The 13,385-nt window shown below is 32.6% G+C and overlaps 1 protein-coding gene and 1 long non-coding RNA gene across 2 annotated transcripts; both read left to right on the plus strand.

The window, feature by feature from the left end:
- Positions 1-153: 153 nt before the first annotated feature.
- LOC125499623 (uncharacterized) lies at positions 154-1,349 on the plus strand. The gene is made up of 2 exons (XR_007276585.2): positions 154-549; positions 1,062-1,349. It is a non-coding gene; the product is annotated as an uncharacterized LOC125499623 (long non-coding RNA).
- Positions 1,350-4,748: 3,399 nt separating this feature from the next.
- LOC125492352 (protein FAR1-RELATED SEQUENCE 5-like) lies at positions 4,749-5,900 on the plus strand. The gene is made up of 2 exons (XM_048634749.2): positions 4,749-5,120; positions 5,507-5,900. The coding sequence occupies exons 1-2, from the start codon at positions 4,789-4,791 to the stop codon at positions 5,772-5,774; spliced, it is 600 nt and encodes a 199-aa protein (XP_048490706.2). The 5' UTR covers positions 4,749-4,788; the 3' UTR covers positions 5,775-5,900.
- The last annotated feature ends 7,485 nt before the right edge of the window (positions 5,901-13,385 follow it).

Below are 13,385 nucleotides of genomic sequence, written 5' to 3' on the forward strand. Positions count from 1 at the left end.
CTGAATTTACCGTCCGGCACCTTAAGCGGACGGTAAATTCAACATTACCGTCGGATAACAGTCAGTCGCAAATTAGAGTCCGTTTTTCTAAAATTAGCGTCCGTCTACGGAGCGGACGCAAATTACCGTCCGTTTTGCGAAAATTAGCGTCCGACTTTTAACCGGACGCTATTTAGCGTCCGATTTTGATTAATTAGCGTCTGAAAAGGCGGACGCTAATTATAATCCATATTAAAATAAAATCGACCCATGTGGCAGCCCTTTACTTTCATTCTCCTCATATACGCGGCCCTAACTCCCTCCTCATTCTCTCTCTCACTCAAACCCTAACTCCCTCCTCATTCTCTCTCTCTCACTCAAACCCTAACTCCCTCCTCATTCTCTCTCTCTCACTTACGCGGCCCTCCCTCTCCTCTCTCTCTCACTTACGCGGCCCTCCCTCCCCTCTCTCTCCTCTTCGAACCCCTGCCATCCTTGCTTAGCATCGAAGATCCGGTGGGTTTTTGTCGCCGCCGAAAGTGTTCATCGCTCAGCATCATCGAAAATCCGGTGGGTTTTTGTCACCGCCGAAAGTGTTCATCGCTCAGCATCATCGAAGATCCGGTGGGTTTTCTGGTTTTTTGGTTCGTGGGTGGGTGGGTTTTCTGGGTGGGTGGGGTTTTTATTTAAAATGTTTTTTTTTTATATTTTTCGATATTTTTTTTTGTTTTTAGGGGGTTAGTATTATGGTAGATCTAAGTTTTTTAAGAACATCTTTGTCCTTTTTTTTTCTATAAAAAAATTCTATCTTCCGCTATAAAGTATTTGTATATATTTAAGTTTGATTTTTTTAAAAAAAAAAATTTGGGTTTTGTGGTTTTCTAATTTCGTTTTTTAATTTTAATTTCGTTTTCTGTTTTTTTAAAAAATTCATTTTCGATTTTGATTTTTCGTACTAATTTTTCAGTTAATCTTTGGTTATTTTTCTTGTTAAATTGGTTAATTTTGGTTAATCTCATTTAATTATGCTTGGGGTTAAATTTTGGTGTTAATGTTTTGTTGTTTTAATTCTATGGTTGCAGATCTTGGTGGTTGCAGATCAGATGTGTTCAAGGATTATTTGAAGAGATTGAATCCAAATATTAGTTAAATAGATGTATTTTTTTTTTTTTTTGATAAGTGAATAAAAGTATTTTTGAAATACTCTCTTCCATATGAGAAGAGATTGGTTTTGTTTCATATTGTAGTTGATGTAATTTTTTTATTTAACATTTTAGTTCAAGTAATTTTGTTCTAGATATTACTGAGGGATGTAAAATATGTTGTATTTACCATAATAATTAATAAGAAGTACTTCCATTTATGTTTCATTTTCATGTTTCAATTCCAATGTTTTTTCTTTTCATTTTGTGTCCATTTATGTTTCATTTTGTGTTCACAGTATTAAAGAAAAAGAAACTAGCTACTGAAATGGACAGGGTATATTGCACTGTACTGGACATTTAGCGTCCGATTTAGGCATTTAGCGTCTGATTTTCAGACGCTAATTAGCATCTGTCATTTCAGACGCTAATTAGCGTCTGAAAAGTCGGACGCTAATTAGGGTCTGAAAATCAGACGCTAAATGTAAAAATCGGACGCTAAAATTTTAGCGTCCGCCTGTCGGACGCTAATCCAAGTATTAGCGACCAGGGGTTTTGCATCCGACTTTTAGCGTCCGTCAACGGACGCTAATTCTTTTAGCGTCCGATTCCGTGTTTTTAGCGTCTGATTTTTGCGGACGCTAAAGGCTGACATTCTTGTTGTGTTAATCATTTAAATGTTGAATACTTGAATGAATGAATGTGGAATTGTGGATTGTGGAGTTGTTATTTGTTACTTGTTAGTATTACTTAGACTCAATATTCAATTACTCATATAATGAATTTGTTGTTTTATGAATTTCAGATTTAAATGTTGAATGAATGAATGTGGATTGTGAGTTGTGAATGTGAATAAATGTTGAAGGAATGAATGTGGATGTGGATGTGGATTGTGAATGAATGAATGATTAAATGTGATTGAACTTTGTAGTGTCTAGACTCATGGAGTTGAAATTTCTTGCTTGTGATATTTGAATTAATGTATTGAACTTTGAGTGAATAAATTTTTTTTTTTATCGGCTCCGAACCCATAGGGTTGGAATCCTGGATACGCCACTGTCAACAATTGACGAAAAATAAAGAAATTGAACTTAACAAAAAAAAAGACTCAACAAAAATAAGTTAAGTCTAGCAAATACTTAAGTTGAGCAAAAACAAGTTGAGGAGGACAGAACAAATGTTTGAATTAGCTTTGGTGTTTGAACTAGTTTTTTTTTCTGAAAAAGTTATAGATATTAGCTTCTGCAATAAAGATAACTTTTGGAATAGGTGTTGAAAATTAAATAAAGATTGTTTTTCTAATTTTCCGAAATCGAGCACTAACATATATATAACTACCCTTAGATTATGTGAGAAATGAGAAAAAATAACTACCCTTAGATTAGATCCTGTCAAGGGCCAAGATTAAGTAACTAATGTTAACTTTAAACTACCTATTTTCATCCTTTCCATGCAAAATCTAATTTTTTTCTCTCTCCTCTTTTCTCTCTCTTCCAAAAACGTTTGTATGATCCCTCCCATCTCCAACTACACATCTCTCCTATCATATTCTTTTTGTCAAGAAATTTCATGGAATCCATTACCGCATCGCATGAAGGTTAGTCTATATTCATGAACATGTATGCTTTTTTTTTCGAAAATTAGTTAATAATTATATAATGAAACTCGCTTCATGGGGACGAAATTCGCTGCATAATTCATATTGTATGCTTAAGTAATACTCCTATATGATAAGAGTTATAGGGGTACTTATTGGGAACGAAATTCGCTGCATAATTCGCTGCATAATTCATATTGTATGCTAAAGTAATACTTCATGGGAACGAAATTCGCTATGATCATGTGCTCTAAAATATTAGTTGCATTTTGCTGTATATGATATGATGCATTGTGTTTCTAAACGCAACTGCTACTTCATTGTGTCAATTATGATGCATTGTGCTCTAAAATATTAGTTGCATTTTGCTGTATATGATATGATGCATTGTGTCAATTATGATGCATTGTGTCAATGAAGGTGAACATTAGAGTTATAGGTTTATTTGATAATTGTTAAAATTATAGTTATAGCATCATTAGAGTTATAGGTTTATTTGATAAGAGTTATAGGAATTACTAATTAGAGTTATAGGAAATTCATATTTTGCACACTAATGTTCACCTTCTAATTAGAGATGTAGTAGTATTTAATGAGAGTTATACGAATTATTAATTAGAGTTATAGGGGTATTTTGAGTAGTCATAAGAGTTAAAATTATAGTTGTAGCATAATTTGGTATGTACGTCTTAATTAGAGTTATAGGTTTATTTGATAAGAGTTATAGGAATTACTAATTAGAGTTATAGGAAATTCATATTTTGCAAACTAATGTTCACCTTCTAATTAGAGTTGTAGTAGTATTTGATTAGAGTTATACGAATTACTAATTAGAGTTATAGGGGTACTTTGAGTAGTCATATACTAGTTTTATATGCACGCGATGCGTGCAAAGATATATAGAAAATTAATTTTTTTTAGGGAATGTAAAAAATTAAATTATTTGTGAATTATATCTAATAAATTAGGGATATTTGAATTGTTGATGGTTTTCTTTTTGTAATGCCTTTTAAATTACTAATTAGAGTTATATGGGTATTTTGAGTAGTTATAAGAGTAATAATTATAGGTATATCATTATCTTGGTATTTACGTCTTAATTAGAGTTATAAGTTTATTTGATAAGAGTTATAGGAATTACTAATTAGAGTTATATGATTATTTGACATGTAATAATAGATATAATTATAGCTATGGCATTTCTTGTTGTGTACGTTCTAATTAGAGTTATAGGAATATTTGATTAGAGTTATATGAATTACTAATTACAGTTACATGAGTATTTGACTAGTGATAAGAGTTCAATTATAGTTATGCATTACTAATTACATAGCAAGACTTCTTTACAGTTAGTGAGTAGTTAGAGTTATATGAAATAATTATTACAGTTATAGACACTCTTGATTAGAGTTATAGGAATTTATGTGTGCAATACTTTGAATTCTAAATCGTTGACTTACAGTTTATACCTATTTAATATGCAGAGGCAAGAACTAGTAACTCTATGCAAAGCATAAACATTGCCTCATTAAATCTGTCTACACCACCTAAGCAAAGTACGAACATCACCCATGCGGAGAACATGAGTTCACTCGAGTTGTTCCAGCAGAATTAATTCCTAAAGTTGGGCAGATTTTCGACAGTCTTAAAGATGCAATAGACTTTTATAATATATATGCTGTAGCATGTGGATTTGATACTAGAATGTCTACCGAGACTCGAGCAAAGGATGGCACTATTGTATTCAAATACATTTTGTGTAACAAGCAAGGAGTGAAGGCAGTGGCTGCAGCAAATCACACAACTAATATTGAGTCGGTTGAGCCAATTTCCCCAACTCAAAAGAGGAGGAGAAAACTTACACGGGTTGGTTGCAAAGCCAAGATTGTTTTCCGACTTCATGAGATATCCAATATCGAGTTTGGTCTTTTCATGAAGGACATAACCACAAGCTACTAAGTCCTGAAGAAGGACAATTCCAAAAGTTGAAAAGAAATTTGACGATGTATCAAAAGAAAAATGATAATTGATAACTCTAAACTCAATATTGGAGCAACAAAGACGTACCGAATGTATAAGGAGAAGGTTGGTGGTTATGGAAATGTTGGAGCAACTGTTGGCGACTTCAAAAACTTTGCACGGGATGTTAGAGCATACATTGGAGAACATGATGCTGATATGTTTATAAGCACCTTAAGTAGACAAAAGGAGATGAATAGTGGATTTTTCTTTGACTATGTAGCTAATGCGAAAGAAGGTTTGCATAGAGTGTTTTGGGCCGATGCTTTGTGTAGGAGAAATTACTTTGCTTTTGGAGATGTTGTCTCGTTTGATGCTACGTATGGAACAAACATGTACAACTTGGTATTCTGCCCATTTACAGGGATTGACCATCATAAAAGGTAATTCATATAACTCTTATGACTAGTAAAATACTCCTGCAACTCTAATTAGTTATTCAATAACTTTATACTAGTAAAATACTCCTGCAACTCTAATTAGTTATTCATGTAACTCTAATCAAATACTCTTGTAACTCTAATTAGTAATTCATATAACTCTAATCAAATACACCTGTAACTCTAATTAGTAATGCATATAACTCTAATCATATACTCATGTAACTATAATTAGTTTTCATATAACTCTAATCAAATACTCTTGTAACTCTAATTAGTAATGCATATAACTCTAATCATATACTTATGAAACTATAATTTCTCAGTCTAGTCTATCTTTTATGTATCTCCGTCGTATATTTTAAGATTTTTTCCTTTCCTTTTCATAGGTCTGTGATTTTTGGTGCTGCTTTGACATCAAGAGAGAATGACAATTCTTTTGTGTGGGTTTTTGAAAAATTCAAACAAGCTATGGGCAATAAGGAACCAAACTTTATTATCACTGACCAGGATCCTGCAATGAAGAAAGCTTTCCCAAAAGTTTCAATGATGCACAACAAAAATTCTGCATGTGGCATATTATGGGTAAACTTACTGACAAGGTGGGGAAAGGGAAAGACATACAGATTACAAACTCAACTGATACAGAAGGGTTAGAAGAGTCGGAACCTAATGACATGGTGGGGATAGCTGAACGCAATAAAGAAAAAGATTTCCTCAATAAGATAAATGCTTGTGTTTGGGATAAAGAATCAGAGCCACAAGAGTTTGTTGATAAGTGGAATGAAGTAATACAAGAATTCAATCTACAGCAAAATAAGTGGCTTAATGACATATTCAACATAAAGGAGTCTTGGATCCCAGCATATATATTTCAAAGAGAAACCAATAGCTGGCTTAATCCGCACAACACAAAGATCAGAGAGCCAGAATAGTTTTTTCGGTAATTTCAATAGTCCATGTGCTACATTGGTTGAGTTCTGGTTGCGTTTCCAAACGGCTGTACAACAACAAAGACATGCTCAAAGCAGTTTGAACAAAGATAATGATACTTCCTACCCTCTACTTATCACCCCTTGGCCGATGGAAGCAAGCGTCTCTAAAGTATACACCCATGTAATCTTTTACCTATTTCAAGAAGAAGTGAGTGCAGCATGTTTCACATGTGATCATGCAAGGTCTGAAATTAGGGATGGAATGGAATACATCACTATCACTGAAGATAGAAAGAAAGAATTATGAGGTCACTTTAGATCCAATGATTTCGATGCCATATGTTCATGTTCACTATTCGAGAGAGTTGGATTGGTATGTAGGCATATTCTTTGGGTTTACAAGGCCAAACATTTGAATAAGTTGCCCGATAAATATATCCTCACTCGATGGACGAAGGAAGCACACAAAAGTCATATTCATGAGTTTGATGAAAATTTTCCTAAAGATTGTGGAAAGGTAGAAATGAAGCAAATAAAATTAGGTGAATTGTGGACTGAAATATATACAACCATTGGTCTCGTTGAAGAAAGGGATGAAGATATTGATGCTCTAATTGAAAATCTAAGAGGCTTCAAGAAATCCATCCATTGATCTCGCGTAACAAAGTGGTTTTCTCCAAAAGACGCTATAATTTGACTGTAAAAAGTATATATAGAAAGTTAAAAAAAATAATATAAAATAATGAAGTATGATGTAGGTAATAATGTTTACCTCTGTGCCAAAGTTTCATTGTGATCTACCATACAATAATCAACTACATGTTTCCGGAAGGATGACATGTATGATAATAGTGTTACATTTTGGCGCATAAATTTTGAAACCAAAGTGACAGGGACATTTTGAATCCCACAATTATATGTAGAACCAAGACCATCATTGTTGACATTATGGCTATTAGAAGATGTACGCAACCAAGACATTGGAGATCTAACGCAACCATCTCTCTTTGTTGATTTCGTCCACATGAGAACACGACTTAATAACACACTCATCTCCAATAATTGAAATATCAACAAAGGATGGGGAAGTTACATCTGAACCCTTGGCACCAATTAATAACTCGTTTTCAGACTGAGAGAGTAATTGGAAAGTTGGCATATCATCAGCAGCTTTTTTCATAGCAGAAATAGAATCTGTGACATTATCGATATATACTTGCCATGCATCTTCATGAACAAAAGCCGGAGTTGGAGACAAAGTAGGAGAATCAGAAACATGTATATTATCTTTCCCTTTATTTTCTGCGTTATTGATCATACTCTTTGCTTTTGACAATCGATCAATATAATGGGAAGACACAACGTCCAAGTCTCTTTTCATTAACAACAAAATCTCATGCAGGCCCTGTGAAAAAGAAAGGAAAAAATCTTAAAATATATGAAGATACATATATGATAGACTAGACTGGGAAATTATAATTACAGGAGTATCTGATTAGAGTTATATACATTACTAATTAGAGTTACAAGAGTATTTGATTAGAGTTATATAAATTATTAATTAAAGTTACAGGAGTATTTAATTAGAGTTATATGAATTACTAATTAGAGTTACAGGAGTATTTGATTAGAGTTATATGAATTATTAATTAGAGTTACAGGAGTAGCACAATAGTCTTATATCCTACAACTGCACAATAGACTGATAAATTATAGTTACAGGAGTATATGATTAGAGTTATATGCATTACTAATTAGAGTTACATGAGTATTTGATTAGACTTATATAAATTACTAATTAGAGTTACAAGAGTATTTGATTAGAGTTGTATGAATTTATAATAAGAGTTACACTAGTGCTAGCCCAAAATCTTCTAGAAGACTCCCTCGTACTAGAGATGATAACATGTGTTACATTACCGTTATAGACTTATAGTTGTATTATTTTTTTTGAGGGGGAGTTCTAGTTGTATTTAGTTAGTTTGGACGAAAATATCTAAACTATGATATTTATTTTCCAATAAATACATTTCATCTGCTGCAGGATATCATGAATAATGATTAAAAACATAATAGAATATCATGAAAAGGCAATAAAAATATATGATAAGATAAGAGTTATAGGAGGACATACATCTGTTGCAGTTTTATGTATCTCCTCATCAGAAGGCAAGCTATCTGAAATCTCAAAGCTAATTACCTTCTTGCAGTGAGAAATATCAGGCAAACACTTCCTTTGGATATCCTGGACTGAAGGTACTGAATTACATAGAAGACGCGAAGAGAGCTGACTCTCTAAATCCAACATCCCATTCCCAAAACTCCCAGAACCTAACTCATCATGAATACGTTTTTGGAAATTTTCATCTGTCCAAAATTAAACAAGGGGATCTCTAGGTAACGCCTGAGATTTGAAAACTAAGCTATGGAAGTATATAATTTCTAACATGATAACACAACCTCCAAGATTAGCCAAACTATCTACATGATATTTCACAAATCCATTAGATAGCTTCTCCAGTACATATGAGCACCAATCAAATTCTTTTATTTTACCTACTTCAGACACAGATTTTAAAAGTTTCAAATCCACCTTATTGTTCGACGTAGGAGCAAGAAACCTACCCATAGCATAAAGGACAAACAAACTTTTAAATTCATCTTCCCCCGCCTGCATCTCATTTGATCGAATCTTAGCAGCTACATCCTTCAAAAAAATTCCTTGTCTGTCATCAACAACATCAAACTTAAATCGAAACTCTCTTTTCAAGATATTATCAGATTCCTTAGATCCTCTACCAGTGGAAATTTTCTCAACCTCATAATCACCCATGGGAAGCAAAAAGACCTCATGCACATCAAACTTACTAACCACAAATTTATTCACCGCATCGATTCTAAACACCCAACTGCCAGGATTAAAAGACTTTATTAAAAAAGGGATCATGGTTGTAGGACTTTGAGTCAAATGCAAACTGCAAAGACCTCCAAAACCAATGTCATTCACATCTTGAACTTGTTGCGAAGATAAGTCCTTTATAAGCTTTACCAACTCATTCGGTCTACATTGAGTAGACAACTCTGAAGGTTTTTTTTTCTGTTTCGGTACATGTGATAAACTATCCTTTTTAAGTAATTTGGCCCATTTCTTATCAATCAAATCCATACTTTGACCTGCACTACGCTTACCGTTCACATTACCAACCTCGACAATGTTCATATCTACATACACATACATAAACTAATCACAAATTCATACAACCAGAATTGAATATTCAAAACATAAAATATCGATTATAGTGGTACTCATATAATCATGTTTGCCACAGGTGTTCAAGTTAAGAGTAACACATAGATAAAACACAAATTAAACCATCACTAAAACATCATGACATTAAGTAACCCCCACATGTATACATCAATTATCATTTACAATTATGACAACACTTGATTAAAGTTGTAGGATATAGTAGTGAAGAAGTACACCAATACTTATTTAAAGTTATAAGAAATACTATTTAGAGTACTGACAACACTTAATTAGAGTAGTAGGTAGTAGTATTTAAGAGTTATAACAATGCTTGTTAAGAGTTATAGGATGTACAAATTAGAATTATGGCAGTCCTCTTTAGAGTTATACGAATGAGTAGTTAACTTTACAGAAATACCTATTAGAGTGATGCTAATACATGTTTAAAAGTTGTAATCAATTATCATTAAGATGATTGATAATTACAAGCTCTAGAGAGTATATACATGAGGTAAAAAAAAGTCTCAAACTCCAAACTGGTAAAAAATTATACAAACAATGGTGAAATAATTAATGCTAAGAATGTCAATATTGAATACAACACTAAACAAATTCAACGTCTATGTCAAAGTTATCGCTACCACCCATCAACAAGAGCTCCTCTTTCATCCTCTCTCTACATCGAACACAAACCACAAACCCCTGAAAATGCATCAATCAAATCTGTTGAGACTGAAAATCGCAATTTCTATACTGCTCCGTACTCTTCACACCCTAAAAGAATACCTTATAAATTATAATCTTATATGCAAGGCACTGTCCTATAAAAACCATACAGCTCACAGTACTAGCAAACAAATAGAAGAGCAAAGCTGTTGTATTACAACAAATACAACCACAACAACAAAACCTTAGTCCCAATTTTATTTGGGGTCAGCATATATAATCGTCATGGTACAACAAATAAATAAGAAAAATGAACTACATTCTATGCATTCTGGTGCAGGGTAATAAACATGTTGAAAAAGAAAGAAATGTTTCTGACCTCTAATTTTTACAAAACCCATACTCTACATTCCTGTCTATATTGAACTATTGGGAACTAGCCAGTGAACCAACCAAAACAAATTATGTGTTGAAGAAGCTTTATAGTACTGAAACTATATGCTAAGTTGCTAAAACTATGAACCTTCCCACACCCAAGAACATTACAACCACCAAATGTTCGAAATTCGCAAAGGAACATGAAAATGTCATTTGATTCAAGCTAATCAACAACTAATTAACTAGGGAGCTAGTACCAACAAAGCCATGAACATGCAACCAACATTGTACTAAATTTCCATCAAAACCCACAAAACCCACCTAACAATCAACAAAATCAACACAAAACTCACATGGGTACACAAAACAATCACTACCCAGAAACTAAAAACCAACCAAAACAACAAATCACATTTCCCATAACAAGATAACAACGAAACCCAAAATTCAATTTTAGTAAAGATTAAATCTTTAACCAGTAAAATTTCATTAAAAAAAAAAAGATTAAATCTTTAACCAGTAAAGATTAAATCTTTAACCCAAAATTTCATTAAACCCACCAAAATCAAGTTCTTGAAAAAAATTAGACAAAGAATTGGTAAACTTAAACAGATTTTAAACAAGATTAATTTTTAAACAAATTAATGTCAAGAAAATTAATTTTTATAAACTCGAAAATTTTCGCATAATTAATGTCAAGAAATCATAATCACAATTCTGAAAAAAAATCAAGAAGTAAACTAGAACGGAAAAAAAATTACCTTTCTCTCCCATACTGTCTGCAACAATTAAACTTGAGATTTAGTGTCGAATTGCAGAAGAATATCGCTGAACTAGTTGATTTTGGTGAATTGCAGAAGAAAATCGCTGAACTAATTGCAGGAAAAAACTTGAAACCGTCGAAGTTGATCAGAGGGTACTATTTGCAGAAGAAGTCGAACTTGAACTTGAGATTTAGTGTCGAAGTTGAAACCGTCGAAGTTGAGCAGAGGGTAGTATTTGCAGAAAATCGCTGAACTAGTTGATTTTAGGCCCTAGTATTTGCAGGAGAGAGGAGAGAGGAGAGACGAGAGAGGAGAGAGAGAGGATGAAAGAGGAGAGAGAAGAGAGATAGGAGAGAGAAGCGTGGGATTTTCGAGTGTAATCCCTTTTTTATTTTTAATCTTGGCCGTTACATGTAACATGATCTAAGGGCTGTTATTCTTTCTCATTTCTCATGTAAAACCTCATTCTCACCTGAACTCAATTCTATATATATATATATATATATATATATATATATATATATATATATATATATAGATAGACAAACAAATGTCATGCTGCCACATGTGCTCTTCCTTCCCCCATACAATGAAACGAGACATCTATACCAATATATTAAAAGGCATGCGAAAACAAGAAATTGTACCATGTGACGCTCTCCCTAGGGAGTTTTAGTTCATGTAATTCATATACAATAAAATAAATAAGAAATTGCATAGTATAGGGTTTGATCACATGACCTCAAGTACATATACTAAAGTTTTAACCACTAGGCTAAGTTGTATTTAGTGTTATAATCATAAAGTATTATATTAATAAATGAATTTTTTTTCTTACCCGGAGCATAGCCCGGGCCTAATAACTAGTTAAACAATAAAAATGTGTGTCAAGACTCGAACAAATGACCTCTCATTTGCTATGCTAATGTACTAATCAACTACTCCTTCCGTTTTTTTTTAGATGTAACATTGGACTTTTCACATTTGCCGAGTCACAACTTTGACCAATAATATCTCCAATTGTATAAAAGTAAAAATTACAAAAAATATATATTTGGAAAGTGTATACCGTGACGAATCAAACAAGATCACACATGACTATATTTTCTTATGTATAAATAACAATTAGTGGTCAAAGTGTATTGGATGAATAGTGCCCAAAGTCAATATGTTACATCTAAAAAATACGGAGGGAGTACAATACAATGCTCATGTTAGTATTTCAGAGGGGGAATCATTTAAAGACAAATATTTCTGTTTTTTTCAAATGCATATCACTAAATATCTGAGATGTATGACCTAGGACAAGAACTAGTTATGACTCTAATATCTAATATCTGACAGTCAATAACTAGTACAATAACTAACGACTACTGCTACAACTACTTTTGCCAAACAAACCTTTAATAGGCCTAGTTATTCAATAAATTTTAATAAGTTCACTTAAATTGTGATAAATTCAAATTAGTTTAATTCTCATAAATTCTGGTGAAAACAAGCACTTTTTTTTTTAGCAAAATATGTTTTTCTTTTTGATAAATTTATCATGTAATTACGAGGTCGGAGCTTGAATTTGATTTTGTTTCCTCACTTTGGAGTTAAATCATATCCAGAAAAAGACTTGTTAATTTTGATAAATTTATCATGTAATTACGAGGTTGGAGCTTGAATTTGATTTTGTTACCTCACCTTGGAGTTAAATCATATCCAGAAAAAGACTTGTTAATTAATTAGGTAGACTGCTTCAAAGAAGAAACCGAGAGATTAGAATATTTTAGGGTTGCCAAATCGTATTAGTGTCTATCATTTAGTAGTTATTGGAAATTTTTTGGAAAAGAAACATCGGAAATGTTTTGAAATGTATTACTTCCTCCCTTTCAATTTAGTTGTGACACTTTCTATTTTAAGAAGTTTCAATTTAGTTGTGACACTTTCAATTCGGATAATAATTTCTCTCTATCTCTCTTTTAGCACATGAGACCCTTTTATTTTCTTTCTCTATCTCTCTCCTCTCCAAAAATTGCATAAGAATCTGTAATTTAAAAAATATCACAACTAAATTAAACAGAAGAAGTAGAAGAATGACAAAAGCAAGCTCGAGTCCAAGCTCAATTACCCTAGGCCCTACCGTTGTTTAAAATCATATTGTAGTATCACTTATTCAAAATTTTCACAGTACCAAATGATTTTACTAGTTTCTCTATCTTTCAATTAATAAATTTTGTTGATTAAATGGTCCATGTGCTCTACAACCCATCTGTTGGGATTCAAAACC

The sequence above is a fragment of the Beta vulgaris genome, chromosome 1, assembly GCF_026745355.1.
Source record: "Beta vulgaris subsp. vulgaris cultivar EL10 chromosome 1, EL10.2, whole genome shotgun sequence".
Classification (NCBI taxonomy): domain Eukaryota; kingdom Viridiplantae; phylum Streptophyta; class Magnoliopsida; order Caryophyllales; family Amaranthaceae; genus Beta; species Beta vulgaris.